The sequence below is a fragment of the Hordeum vulgare genome, chromosome 2H, assembly GCF_904849725.1.
Source record: "Hordeum vulgare subsp. vulgare chromosome 2H, MorexV3_pseudomolecules_assembly, whole genome shotgun sequence".
In the NCBI taxonomy this organism is placed as follows: Eukaryota; Viridiplantae; Streptophyta; class Magnoliopsida; order Poales; family Poaceae; genus Hordeum; species Hordeum vulgare.
The window spans coordinates 337,715,606-337,730,294 of NC_058519.1; the positions used below are offsets into that span (position 1 = coordinate 337,715,606).

At 41.1% G+C, this 14,689-nt stretch overlaps 1 protein-coding gene across 2 annotated transcripts; it reads left to right on the forward strand.

Annotated features, from left to right (window-relative positions):
• The first annotated feature begins 2,838 nt into the window (after positions 1-2,838).
• LOC123426209 (ubiquitin C-terminal hydrolase 12-like) lies at positions 2,839-14,477 on the forward strand. 2 transcript variants are annotated; one of them, XM_045109997.1, is made up of 32 exons: positions 2,839-3,013; positions 3,323-3,398; positions 4,113-4,260; positions 4,363-4,520; positions 4,796-5,061; positions 5,144-5,362; positions 5,454-5,562; positions 5,646-5,761; positions 6,088-6,186; positions 6,907-7,016; positions 7,388-7,462; positions 7,954-8,032; positions 8,114-8,260; positions 8,343-8,423; positions 8,521-8,640; positions 9,123-9,245; positions 10,049-10,126; positions 10,223-10,311; positions 10,399-10,507; positions 10,605-10,673; positions 10,768-10,878; positions 11,175-11,230; positions 11,315-11,492; positions 11,585-11,686; positions 11,760-11,831; positions 11,943-12,008; positions 12,094-12,159; positions 12,265-12,348; positions 12,706-12,822; positions 13,558-13,632; positions 13,713-13,796; positions 13,894-14,477. In XM_045109997.1, the coding sequence occupies exons 1-32, from the start codon at positions 2,978-2,980 to the stop codon at positions 13,933-13,935; spliced, it is 3,360 nt and encodes a 1,119-aa protein (XP_044965932.1). In that variant the 5' UTR covers positions 2,839-2,977; the 3' UTR covers positions 13,936-14,477. The 2 variants fall into 2 exon arrangements, with proteins under 2 accessions (XP_044965932.1, XP_044965933.1); XM_045109998.1 differs by having other exon boundaries at positions 3,326-3,398.
• Positions 14,478-14,689: the final 212 nt, after the last annotated feature.

Below are 14,689 nucleotides of genomic sequence, written 5' to 3' on the forward strand. Positions count from 1 at the left end.
TACCAGCGACGCCGCTGGGGCGTTTTTGGAATCCTAGCGAGACCTAGGAAAAAATGTAGATATGGTATGTGCTAGAGTTTTTTTTAAACATCGACAACTTTATTAATTAGAAACAATGGTTACCTTGTCTATAAGAAGGGGTACAATATTATCCATAGGTTCCTCGAACCAATCCCTTGTCAATATACTTTTCGCTAATCTAGCAAGTTCGTGAGCTACTTTATTCGCTTCTCTATTACAATGATCAAACCTACTAAAAGGAAAATCACAAGCCATAAAGGAGCAATCATAAAAAATCGCTGTCGTCGCTCTTGCAGAATGCCCCCGTCATTCATTATGTCAATGACTTCCATATTGTCATAATTGATAACGAGGCGATTGCAACCCAGCTTCTGCGCGAGCAATAAACCAAACCTAAGCGCCCACGCTTCCGCAGTCAGAACATCCGCGCACCAATCTATCTTCCAATTTCCTCCAACCATGAACTTTCATTTGTCGTCCCTGAGGACATCCCTTGCCGTGCCCTTAGCAGATCATGATCAAAAGAGGCATCCACGTTGAGCTTAACAACCCCCCTAGGAGGTATGCTCCAAACTTCTCTTTTTCCACTTTGCATTATGTGAATGAGCATTTACATAGTTTGTTGTTATGGCACGAATCCCCATCGAGGTTCGGTACACCTCTTGAGACTTTCCCTCGTGAACTAACTTACATCTATTCCACCAAAAATACCACATTGTTATCGTGATAAGCTCCCGCGTGTTCTATAAACCCGATATAGATAGTTCTTGATTTGACACGAGGATTAAAAATTCTAGGATCGTCTCTCCAGGACGATCAAGAACACGAGTTTTTAACCGCTTCATACATCCTTAACTTTTCTCACACCTCTTTAGCCTTTTGGCATAGAAACAACACGTGTTTTGTATCCTGTGGCCCATTCAATCATGATGGGCAAATGTGCGAAATTTTCATGTGTGTATTGGCCAGAGTAACACGACATGGTAGAGTTCCATGTAATGTACGTTAGATAAATATTTTTACCTTCACCGGAGAAGCTAAATTCCAAATCTTACCCCAAATAGGATCTGGCTTGCTTCTACCCATACCATTTGTGTATTCTAATTTCTCCCCTGTTGTTTATTCCATTCCTTCAAATAAGCTGGTCGAATAGTGAACAAACCATTTTTTTTATAGCTCCAAGCAATAAAATCTGGCATATTACGCATAGGAAGAGGGATCGACAGGACTCGTTGAGCATCAATTGACCACAATGTTTGTCTCACCAAATCTTCATCACAAACATTCATGAGTGGATCAATAAGATGAGAAACTTTTGACACAAGATTCCCTCGTCTTGGAGTAATAATTTTTCTATTTGCACAATTTGAGATCCAAGCAATTTTCCATATATTAATATTTTGTCCATTTCCATCTCGTCAAATACAACCCTTTCCGAGAGAATCCACACCCGTCATAATGCTTTGCTAAGTAAAAGAGGAAACTTTTTAAAAAAATGCGTTCATCCGATCATCTTGAGGAAAATACTTGGCTCTTAAGATTGTGGCACATAAAAAATCAGGATTATCAAGGCGACGCCAAGCTTGTTTGGCTAACAATGCGAGATTAAATCAGTGTATATCTGAAAAGCCCATTCCTCGGTCTTTTCGAACACACATCTTCCACCACACCATCCAATGCCTTCTCTTCTGGTTGTCAGCGTCACCTCACCAAAAATGCAACATCGCGTCGATAATTCCTTTGCAATTCTTTTTAGAAATTTTAAAGACATGGTATAAGTTGGAATAGCTTGAACAACATATTTAAGCTATAAATTGGCCATGGTATGGGCTAGAGTTGCTCTAGGGTGTGTTTGGTAGGCTGCACCAAGGGCGCATGAGGGCAACAGTTCCCTCCTCAACCCACTTTGACCTGTTTGGTAGGGTGTATGAGCTCTACTCGGCATGGTCCATTCATGCAAAAAAAAATCCCGCATGGCTCCCGAGCGAAAGGACGGTGGGGTGTTCGCTGCCTAGCGTGGCTCCCGAGTGAACTAACCTAATCCAGCCTCTCGTCCCGCGACGCTCCCGTGACGCGCCGGCGCCCTGCTCGCCCCCGGCCGCCGCCTCCCCTACTCTCCCCCGGCCGCGTCGCCGCCCTGCTCGCCCCCGCGCCGCCGCCGTCTTGCTCGCCCCCGGCCGCGTCGTCGCCCTGCTCGCCCCATGCTGCCGCCCTGCGTGCCGCCGCCGTCCTGCTCGCCCCCGGCCGCGTTGCCGCCCTGCTCGGCCCCGACTGAGCCAGAGGTAGCTCCGCCGCCGTCCTGCCTCCTCTTTCCTCCGATCTCCCTCCCTCTCATCTCCTTTGTTCACTCACCAACCAACAGCTACTAAACAAAGTCTTACCTCAGCATGTATCAACACATACATTATTATCAAACAAGAGCAAATGCATCTACTCAACATGTTTACACCGATCATGTCTTAGGTGGAAACAACCTTGCTAAGTAGGGAATGCAATCAAACACACCCTAATGAGTGGAAGCAAGTTTTTTCTTTAGGATCATGAGTGGAAGCATTTTTTTTTTTACATCATGAGTGGAAGAGATCGGAGAGGCGAAGCAAACAAAGTTACCGAACTCGAGTGTCTAGCACAGTCCACGCACGCGAGCCCTCATCAAAAAAAGAAGAAGAAGAAAGCAGAGTCCACGCGCCACGCATTGCGCCCATGAAATCTGGGCCGTCTACTACTCAATAATTCTCCCGTATCCCCCGTCCACTCCCCCACCGTCCTTGCTCCGCAAGCCTCCCGCATAAGACCCTGGAACTTTCCACGACCCCCAAAACCTCCCCGCTTTCTCTCTCCTCCACCTCCCCCCTTCCCCCATCCCCACCTCGCGATCTCCACGCCTCCCGCAACCCACTGCCGGGGCAGGCCCCAAATCGCCGCCGGTCACCCCCTGGTCCCCTCCCCCGTCTCTATGACGATCTCCACACCGCCCCCGGCGCCCGCAGAGGTAAGCTTGCGCGGGGTGCCCTTGCCCCCCCCCCCCCCACCCCCTTTCTTCATCCTTGCCTTCCTCCTCGCGCGGGCCCTCTTCGTCGCTTTGGGCAGCCGCGATGCCGCACGCATCGTCGCCTGCGGACGCCGCGGTGTCCGTTGCCCTAGCCTTCTGGGTTGTTCTCTTGGGTGGGGGTTCTGGCGTTGGCGCCTTCAGCCAGGGTGTGCATCCCGCGTCGGCGGAATGGATTCTAGGGTTTGGGGTTTTTAGCCGCTTTGGTGAGATTTGTTGGGATGGATCTGATATGCCGTCAATTTTTCGCAGCAGCACCCGCGGCAGGAGGAAGAGGAGGTGCTCGTGCCGCACCAGGAGCTACCCAACGGGACGCAGCCAATGGAAGGTTCTCTTCCGTCACCTCGCCTCGCTTTTCTGTTACCGCTTGTCATTTTATTTTATTGCCTGTTGATGCTCTCAGACGTGTGTTGTGTCAAACTGATTATACCCTGTAGGTTGCTTGTTGCTGTCTTGTTTTTCTTTCCCTTTGTGGGAGTATTTTGCTGCCTTATTATCAGTGAATGATGATTCGTTATTTTATTGTTTGCACGGTTTTTACTTTCTGCCTTATGCAGGATTGCTATTGTTTATCATATTTATTGTGCAGATTGGTGATTCATCATTTGCTTGATCTGTTAGTTGTGCTATATAGTGAGAGCTATCATGGTTCTATGTTGCTTTGTTAGATATAATGCACAATACTGCTCCCAATTAAAAAAAATGCTTGCTCGCTTCGCGGGCAACGTCGTTTCATTGTCCTACGCCGGGTTATTGATCTACTTGTGATAGTTTTATGCCAATGTGGTTATGTAGTAATTGTTATGGTTGTAATTGCATTGACACAGAAACTTCTTTTATTTGCTTCTTTCTGGGTTGCATCTTTGGTCTCTCTATGCAGTATGTTTAGTAAATGCATTTAATAGTGCCCTCTGTTCGTACTTAGTGGTAAATACTGGATTCAGTTGGAACTGACGTGTTATGAAGTGTTGCTTTTGTTATTATATGTGATTGCCATGTAAGGTTAAGCTGTATTCATGCTGACTCTGTATTGTCATTCCAGTTGTGCCTGCTGAGCCAGCTGCTACTGTCGAAAACCAGCCAACGGAGGATACACCAATCTCGAGATTTACTTGGACCATTGATAACCTATCAAGAGTGAATACGAAGAAGCTCTATTCTGAAACTTTTGTTGTTGGTGGCTACAAGTGGTAGGTTCCTACTGCTCTTTTACTCCAAAATAGAGTATTTGATTAGCTCTGTTCTTCGAGAATGTCTGCTAGTGTTCTTCATCAAATCCTTTTTGTTTTCAGGCGAGTTTTGATTTTCCCAAGGGGAAATAATGTTGAGTTCTTGTCTATGTATTTGGATGTTGCCGATTCAGCAGTCTTGCCCTATGGATGGACTAGATATGCACAGTTCAGCCTCTCAGTGGTTAACCAAATTCACAACAAGTTTACAATAAGAAAAGGTACTTTTTTGCCACTTCTGTGTGTAGTAATCTGCTGGTGAAGAAGAATGCTTATGGTACAATTGCAATTTATGCATTTTACATGTTCTCTCGCCATATTCTAGTCACCCTACAATTGGAAGGAAATTTTGTTTATGGAATTTCTCTATTAAAAAAATCAACCTCTTTGTAACTGGAAGTTGCATGTACTATAGCCATCTTTAAAAAAAAAATAGAGATAATATTTTGATCTGGGTGCAACGGCTTCTATAACAAGTTAATTGAAATGCATGCAGAAACACAACATCAGTTCTCTGCTCGAGAAAGCGACTGGGGTTTCACTTCTTTTATGCCTTTGAGTGAACTCTACAATCCCAGTAGAGGCTATCTTGTAAATGATACTTGTGTAATAGAAGCAGAGGTTGCCGTGTGTAAGGTTGTTGATTATTGGAGTTATGACTCTAAAAAGGAGACTGGCTATGTTGGCCTCAAAAACCAAGGTGCCACTTGCTATATGAATTCTCTCCTTCAGACTCTCTATCACATTCCATATTTCAGAAAGGTACCGTTTCCATATTCACAGATTATTTCCTTTTTCTGGTCAACTTATCTGGATTGTGGTAACTTGGTATATTGCTTGCTAGGCGGTTTATCATATGCCCACTACTGAGAATGATATGCCCTCAGGAAGCATTCCATTAGCTCTTCAAAGTCTCTTCTATAAGCTGCAGTATAATGACAGCAGTGTTTCCACAAAGGAGCTAACAAAATCTTTTGGGTGGGACATGCATGATTCATTTATGCAACATGATGTGCAAGAACTAAATAGAGTTCTTTCTGAGAAGTTGGAAGATAAGATGAAGGTTTGACATCTGTAAGCTCTTTCTTTTTATATCCTCCGGTGTTTATTGAATCATATATCCCTGACTGAAGTATGCACAATGTTGATTCAAGGGAACCGTTGTGGAGGGCACAATACAACAATTATTTGAAGGGCATCACATGAACTATATTGAGTGTATCAATGTGGAATTTAAATCAACAAGGAAGGAATCGTTCTATGGCAAGTGATGCTGTTACTGAAAATGGCCAACAAAGTTTAAACCTTGCACCCTTGTTTGACCTAATTGTAGTATACTTCTGCAGACCTACAGCTTGATGTCAAAGGTTGTCAGGACGTCTATGCTTCATTCGACAAGTATGTGGAGGTGGAGCGCCTGGAAGGTGATAACAAGTATCATGCGGAACAGCATGGATTGCAGGTTAGCCCTCCGGATCTTGTGGCAGCTCAAGCAACCCATGGACCCTCTCAACCTCACCCATGCGCTCATCTCCTTGTGTGTGCCGGCCCACACCGGTGGGCGCATGTGTATTCCAATCCTAAAAAAATAGTAGCAACAGCATGGTTTGATTTTTCTTGTGTTCCTTGAACTTAATCTAAATAGGGCCACACCACCCCCACCACATACCCTAACCCCGTGCTGATTGTTGAATATAGTGAGCTGTGGTCACAAGTTACCTGATTATCTGGCAACAAAGTATATCGATTTATTGCATGGGTTTTAAATTAGACATATTGTTGTTTCAGGATGCAAAGAAAGGTGTTCTTTTTATCGACTTCCCTCCTGTTCTACAACTTCAGCTAAAACGTTTTGAATATGATTTCATGCGTGACACAATGGTGAAGGTTTGTATCAGCGCCACCAACTGATTACTTGTCCGCCTCTGTTATCGCATTCCTGTAATTTGAAGACGAGGGCTTTGTGGTAGGGGAAAGCTTATAAACCTGACAGGGCTTACACATTTCTCTTAGTATCTATTTGAAGCGCAGAAATGCCTATTTAAAAACTGCAGTTACACTATTATCTAGAATATGTTTGATCTCAGGGGACCATACTAGTAACACTGATATCTTCTAGGGTGTTAATAGCCTTTTGTTCAGTGATGTTGACTGAGTACTTCATGTGCAGTGTAGGCAAAATGCCAACACTTGTATCAGGCTGATACATTCGGAGTTTACATTAGCCATGTGTTTGAAAGTTGGAATAATGTCTCAACATGTCTCTTTAGTCACTTTTTTTTTAAATTTTTTTTGCGGATCATTAGATTTCTATCATGGCTACATATACCTGGATGACATCCATAAAGTGGCATACATGATTTTCAAGTGCGACAAAGTGACCTCCTTCAATACTGTTTTAGTTGGTGGAAATGCAAATCCTAACTTAGTCCATAAAATTCAGTCTCCTTTGCTTTTATTTTTTATCTTCTATTCCCTCCGTCCCAAAATAACTGTCTTAGCTTTGTACTAGCTCTAGTGCAAAATTATACTAGGCTTGAGACACTTGTTTTAGGACGGAGGGAGTATTTTTTATGAAGGATGCTTACCTCTCCTTTTGAATTGCAGATAAATGACCGTTATGAGTTCCCACTTCAGTTGGATCTTGATAGAGATGATGGGAAGTATTTATCTCCCGATGCAGACAGGAATGTGCGAAATCTTTACACTTTGCACAGGTTCGGTCGGATATTCTAATATTTTCTTGTGTAAGATTTTGATAGTTGAAGATGCCACATGTCATGGTTAATTAGCCAATAGTACTGGAGGTGAATTTGATGTTCTGATATTGCCATTTCTCCTGTCCTCAACTTGTGTAATCACCTAGAGATCCTAGCCAGATCATAGTTAATCTATAAGGTGTATAAGTGTTTCTTCGTATGGACATACTTCTTATATCCATTAAATTAAGCTGAATCCAAGTAAAAATGCATGGTTCTTGATCTAACTTTTTAGATGGTCTAGATAAAACGTAAAATAGTGATGGCAACTTGTAATTACATGTTAATACTTCATCCTGATACAGTCCTTAACAGTTAATTTCTTGCAGTGTTCTTGTCCATAGTGGCGGTGTTCATGGTGGGCATTACTATGCTTTCATACGACCTACGCTCTCTGATCAGTGGTACGTCTGTTTGCCTGGATTGTGATCTATGGCTGGCTCTGCTTCCCTTATGAAAATAGCAAATTCTTGCGACCATCTTGGCCGTGCTGGGGTTGTCGAACTTTTTGTTGCTCTTGCTGGATTTGGCTGGTTGCTGCTTGCAGCTAGACAGCATGGTGCTGACTGTCAACTTGTAAATAAATTTCTCAGCATTTTGTTAAATGTGCATGTGGCGGCCCTTCCTAGTTTATTAAACTCATGATGATGATTTGGAATCGTTCTCAAAGAGTTTATTTTTTGTTTTGGCAATGGTGCATGTTTTTCGACAATGTTATGTTTGATTATTTTTGCTCATCTATTGTAAAAATTTATTTGTATCTTAAACCAAATGAATCCATTGTAACTAGTAGTTGGCATGCATGATGGCTGCCTTTGCTTTTCAAAACGTAATATGATCTTGTTGGCTAGTTGTTCTGCTCATGTTTAATTACTCACCGAGCAACAATTTTCAGGTTCAAGTTTGATGATGAGCGTGTAACAAAAGAAGATGCAAAGAGAGCATTGGAAGAGCAATATGGTGGTGAGGAGGAGGTTCGTTACAAGTCCTCATGGGGTACAATATATTTGGCGTAAGAACGTTGGGCTAATTAATCTATACCTACATTTTTGCAGCTACCCCAGACCAATCCTGGCTTAAACAACACTCCGTTCAAGTTTACCAAATATTCAAACGCATACATGCTTGTATACATTCGTGAAAGCGACAAGGATAAAATAATTTGTAATGTGGATGAGAAGGACATAGCTGAGCACCTTCGAGTAAGCTCTCTAGTAACTAGTAAGATATCTGTCTATTGCGAGCTTCTTATTTTAGTAGTCTTATATTTCCATGTGCTCCCAGATTAGACTAGAAAAGGACCGTGAAGAGAAGGAGCGCCGGAAAAAGGAGAAAGCTGAGGCCCACCTATATACCATCATTAAGGTATTTGAATCAACCTGCTGGGCGTAGAACATCAACTATTATAAGAAGCCTTGTGTTGTTTTCACTTAGTTTTCTTGCATGTTTCCTTCCTGTATAGGTTGCTAGGGATGACGACTTGACTGCTCAGATTGGGAAAGATATATATTTTGATCTTGTTGATCATGATAAAGTCCCGAGCTTCCGTATTCAAAAGCAGATGCCTTTTACTCAATTCAAGGTAATTACATGGGGCAAGACTATGTTTGCTGTGATGCTGCTTTTGGCTTATTCCAGCTGCAGGAATATCGAATCAGGCTGTTGCTTATTACTGGTTGTATCCATAAACCAAAACTGATGATTCAAGGGCTTGAGTGGCCCTATCTTGTTACATGACATTCTTTTGGTAAAAATAACACTTGGGTCTATCTCAGATGGGCTAGATGCCGTTTATTCTTCAAAAATCGTAAGCCTAAATTGGTGCAATAATACTTTGGCTTTAAGTAGCACATTTGCATGTGTTCCTTAACATTCTGAAGGTGTAGTCTATAGTTGTGAAATCATAGATAAGATTTCTTATTTACCAGTATGACAGCAAGGAGGAATATGTCTTGCTTGCTACAGCTTATGTGCACTGTTATTTAGGAATACCAAACTTAGTGCCAATAAGAGTAGAACTTCATGGTTGCCATGTTGATCAGTCATCTGTGAAGTGCTTTACAGGAGGAGGTAGCAAAAGAATTGGGCATTCCAACACAGTTTCAACGTTTTTGGTTGTGGGCCAAGCGGCAAAACCATACGTACCGACCCAATCGACCGTTGACTCCTCAAGAAGAAGCACTCACTGTAAGATGCTTTCATTACATTTCATTGGATAATGATTTTCTTGTCTCTAGTTCTCCTTCGAGTATTTGCAAGGGTTGAATGGAACGTACACATACTTTATGTTATGGTCGGTTTGGTACGCTATGGTTTTTTAGGTTGGTTATGTTGTCTTCAGAAACTAGTTGTTTTGTGATATCTTGTGGTGTTCATAATTGAAATCTGTTCATATTACAATGCCATAGCTTTTTTGGATGTCAATTATTTGATTGTAAATGATTACTAATCAATATTGGGTATTGAATACCACCATTTATCTAAGCAAGTTCCTGTTATATCCTGTTGAATTGTCTATGGTCGTGCACTCCAGTCAACCAGCAGTAATTTATTGTCTGTAAGATAGTACTCTCTCCGTCCCAAAATTTGTACTGAAGTTTAGGCACTTATTTTGGGATGGAGGGAGTAGAAGTTAAAAGATATAACCTGTAGATATAAAAGATTTGACCTGTAGAAAATACCACATTACTAGTTGCACATACTTCTTGTCGGACAAGTTGGACTTGCTCTGATTCTTCCACTTGATTGCATGTCACCGATTAGCATCATCTTATGTGCAACCGCTATGTAGAACATTCTCTTTTTACAGTGGGTCTCTCATGCCTTTTCTCTTTTTAAGTTGCAGTAAAATAAGTATAGCTCTAGCCCGACTTAATTATTAGTGTGATCTCTTGTCAAAATAATACGCCCCTGTCTTTCTTTTCAGCATTTGTATTCTCGTTATGCATGTGGGCAAACACACTAACTCTAAGGGTAAGCATTTTATGTAGGTTGGACAACTAAAGGAAGCAGCAAACAAGGCCCACAACGCAGAACTGAAGTTGTTCTTGGAAGTTGAACTTGGACTGGTAAGAGCGCCTTCCCCGTCTGCTTTGGTGCAGTGTTGATATTATCATTTACTTCCAACTAAATAAATTTGTTTGCAATTTTTACGGGTCATGCAGGACCTAAAACCTCTTGCTCTACCAGACAAGACCAGAGATGATATTTTGCTTTTCTTCAAACTCTATGATCCTGAAAAGGAACAGTTGCGGTACTTTTCATACTTTCTAACCTTTTGCATCGTTGCTCATTTGTGATTAGACTAGAGTCTTATATGTGCGATGAATGATCTCTTCAGGTATGTTGGTAGGCTCTTTGTGAAGGCTTCAGGAAGACCACAGGATATTCTGCCAAAATTGAGAAAAATGGCTGGTTTTTTGCAGGATGATGATGTTGAGCTTTATGAGGTTAGTTTACTTCTAGTTTAGAAGCTTAATTAGCCTGATGCTTATGTGATAAGCATATTATTTTGGTTCAGTATCTTACTTCTTCCACCATTTTTAGGAAATTAAGTTCGAGCCAAATGTGATGTGTGAGTACATTGATAATAGAATTATATTCCGGTCTTGCCAGGTAAGATCTGATGTCTATAATTCTATGTTTTGAACGGATATCGTTCTTGTTTCTCTGATATTGTCGTACCTGAAAATTATTTTTGTGTTCACAGCTGGAAGATGGTGATATTGTTTGTTTTCAAAAATCCCCAAAGCCAGATACTTCTGACCAATTTAGATACCCTGATGTCCCATCGTTTCTGGTGTATATACGTAACAGACAGGTGCCAAAGAACACCCCACTGGCTAGGTTCAGAATTGTATATTATCTGCTATTTACACACATTTTCCTTGCTGTGACATTTTCTTGCCGCATAGATTACTAGCGGTTCCAACATTTTATTAAGAAAAAGAGCAGTCGAACAAGATTTCTACGATTAGTTTTGTTTGTTATCTTATTTCCCAAATTCATTTTACCACGTCTCTAGGACTGTGCTCTCATATTGCATGTGTATGTCATGAACATCATATTATATAGTACAATTTTTATATGTGATTAACTGCTGTTATCATTTTTTAGGTTGTCCACTTCCGGTCGTTGGAGAAGCCCAAGGAGGATGACTTTTGCCTAGAGATGTAAACATTTGGACATATTGTGATCAACAAACCTTGATGTTCTGCATCATTAATGATTTTCTTCTCTTCACCCTTCCTGTATAGGTCAAAGATTTTCACGTACGATGAAGTTGTAGAAAAAGTCGCTCAACAGCTTGGTGTTGATGACCCATCAAAAATTCGTCTTACATCACATAATTGTTACTCTCAACAGCCTAAGCCTCAACCAATTAAGTACAGAGGCGTTGAACGTTTGCTAGATATGCTGATTCATTATAATCAGGTTTGTGGCAAACTAATCATTACATGATCGTTAGTTGCTTTATTAACAACTAAAGGGAAGAGTAATATATCTATTAACTTGTCATGCATCAGACTTCTGATATTCTGTACTATGAAGTATTGGATATACCCCTGCCAGAACTACAGGCATTGAAGACATTAAAAGTTACATATCATCATGCCACCAAGGATGAGGTTATTTGGTTGAAACTTTTAAAGCTTTGTAGTATATTGAGTTTGTCCAATAGTCTCAAATGTGTTTTACCAGGTGTCTGTTCACAGTATAAGATTGCCAAAAAATAGCACGGTTGGTGATGTTTTAAGCGATATCAAATCAAAGGTAAACTTTAGTATCCTTATCTTATGGTCTGTATGGCATGTACTAGATCTCTTTGTTGCTTATATGATGCTAGCTCATGTTCTATGCATCCTTTCTGTCATTGTCAATCAGGTTGACCTGTCCCATCCTGATGCTGAACTTAGATTGCTTGAAGTATTCTACCACAAGATATACAAGGTGGTACAAATGCTAGTTTAACACCTCTTAGTTGCATTTAGTTCCACAAAATAGACAAGTGTTAGTTACCATGTATTTGCTGCAGATTTTTGCACCCAGTGAAAAGATAGAAAACATCAACGATCAGTACTGGACACTACGTGCAGAGGAGGTATGTGATGATATGCCATGCTTTACAGAAAGCCCTCCCCCCCCCCCCCCCCCCCCAACACACACACACACCCGTTCAATGGCTGATGTTATCTTTTCTTTGTAGGTACCAGAGGAGGAGAAAAACCTTGGTCCTTTTGATCGCTTGATTCATGTATACCATTTTACCAAAGACACTCAAAACCAAACGGTAATGCAGTTCGGCTAATGCTTTCCCTCAGTTACTCAATCTATGCATTTATTTGTGTTCTGTAGAACACAAAAAATACAGCCTGGTTGTGAGTAGTTCCTCAATGCAGTTGGACAAACTTTTAGTCATTGTACCACATTTGGTTTTAAGTCGCTTTGTCATTCACTGAAAGAAATGCTTTAACTATGTCTCTAATACTCAAATATTTGACATTGTCATGTTCCGCCCACTGTCCAGCATAAATGATGGAATTGGGCAAGGCAATTATTACTAAGCAGGATTTCCTTGTTCTGCTTCTGATAGCATATTTGGATCTCTAGTTAACCACATGCTTGATATTTATCCTGATTTCCACAGCAAGTTCAGAATTTTGGAGAACCTTTCTTTATGGTTATTCGTGAGGATGAGACCTTATCTTCTATCAAAGAACGTTTACAGAAAAAGCTTAAGGTCTCAGAAGAGGATTTCTCCAAGGTAATGAGGATTTTCCCATGGTTTCTATATTTATATATAAATATGTAATTTTTTTTGTTTTGTTGCTATAGCGGCATAGCGCATCCGTGTCAGATGTGATGTTATTGAGATATGTGTATGCTTTTGCTACTTGTCAGAATATTTAAGAAACAGTAAGCTTTTATAGCCCAAGGCCTCACTTGGGGTATAAGAAACAACACAGTTAGCTATTCAAATTTTGGTTTATAAAATGATTATCAAAATGGTAAGCTTTTTGATTTATCTGATACATTTTTCGTTGTCGGCTTATCGCCTATATATTTCGATGTGGAAATTTAAATATTCCGATTCCGACACATACCGTCACAAACCTTGGTTCATGAATGCTCAGGTGTTGGGGGATATGGTGAAGGTTATTAATTTCATCAAAGCGGTCCTTTGTGTTTCGAGGCCTAACAATCCAAAATAAGTACTCCCTCCGTCCCAAAATAAGTGTCTTAAGCTTAGTACAACTTTGTACTAGAGCTAGTACAAAGTTGAGACAGTTATTTTAGGACAGAGGGAGTAACTAAATTAGGCTTGTCCCTAAATTCGTGTCTACCTAATTGGAAAGATATTAATACTTATTGGAAGTAGTTGTAACAGTCTTAATATTTCTACGAGGTGTGTTGATCTTGCTTTTTGTATGTGGAGCTGACACCTAGTGTAAACATTGGTTAAATTGTACTTACCCGAACAAATGTTCTCTTTGGACAGTGGAAATTTGCATACATATCCCTTGGCCGGCCAGACTATTTTGAAGATTCTGATAGTGTAGCTACGAGATTTCAGGTACTATCATGCTAGTTATCTACTTGTTGAAGTAGCTTTTGTAGCGCTTAATTTGATTTCAATTGTATACACTTGTTTAGAGAAACATGTATGGAGCTTGGGAGCAGTATCTTGGACTGGAGCACCCAGACACAGCGCCAAGAAAGGCACATAGTGCTAACCAGGTACTGGCGGCACATTGTTGCAACTTGTGCTAATGATGTCAGCGTGCTCTATATTCTTGTTGGTTGGAAATTTGCTAATTTCATGTTTTTTGTGCAGAACCGCCATTCGTTTGAGAGGCCTGTAAAGATCTACAACTAGACAGTTGTGAGAAGCAGGAGTGATATCCTGCCACGCAATACCACCAAGCAAGTGGCTGAAACTGAAATTGCTGGCTTGAATAAATCGTGTACCATATGATGGCAGGACTGGTTGCTCAAGTTAATGACGGAGCCTGTAAGCTAGCGTTTCCCCGCACTCTGCCCTGGATATATAAAGTTTTTGCAGAGATGACCCAACGAACCATCACCTTCTAGTAGATGAGGAGGCTGTTTTTCTTTTCTTCCACTAGGTGCTCTATACAGTCAACTAGCTAGTGGATTGCTTGGTTCTGCAGTTGTTGCTAGGTGCAGAGTTGTTGATGATGCTTTTTTTCTGTATATTATTGTTGTGAGCTGTACAAGTGCAGTCGTTGTTGATGGTCATACGGTATCTGTAACTCCAGTGATGATATAGTGGCTGCGTCTTTTCACAAATTTGTATCTGATTCTCCTAAGCTGTCCTAGAGGGCTGTTACCGCACCTGACTCGAAGTTTGGGCTTCCTTACCCTCTGCTCTTCAAAAGTATGCTAATATGTTTTAAATTCCATGATTCGATGGTCCGTGTGGGTTGTTTCTCATGCAGCAAAGTGTCGTCTCATGGGAAGTTCTGAGCTTAACAACACAAAGAAAGGACACAACTTTGGTGGTAGTGAAGTTTTTGTTTTGAAAGGGTAGTGGTAATGAAGTTGGTTTATGCTGATTGAAGATTACAGCGGATCCAAATTCAGCCTGTTAAGCATGACCCATGGGTTGT

What these genes read in the sequence shown, in the direction of transcription:
- LOC123426209 (XM_045109997.1), top strand. Translation starts at nt 2,978, where the DNA reads ATGACGATCTCCACACCGCCCCCGGCGCCCGCAGAG. An exon ending in ACCTATATACCATCATTAAG is followed by an intron (nt 8,424 to 8,520) that starts GTATTTGAATCA and finishes CTTCCTGTATAG; the next exon opens with GTTGCTAGGGATGACGACTT. An exon ending in TAAGCGATATCAAATCAAAG is followed by an intron (nt 11,832 to 11,942) that starts GTAAACTTTAGT and finishes ATTGTCAATCAG; the next exon opens with GTTGACCTGTCCCATCCTGA.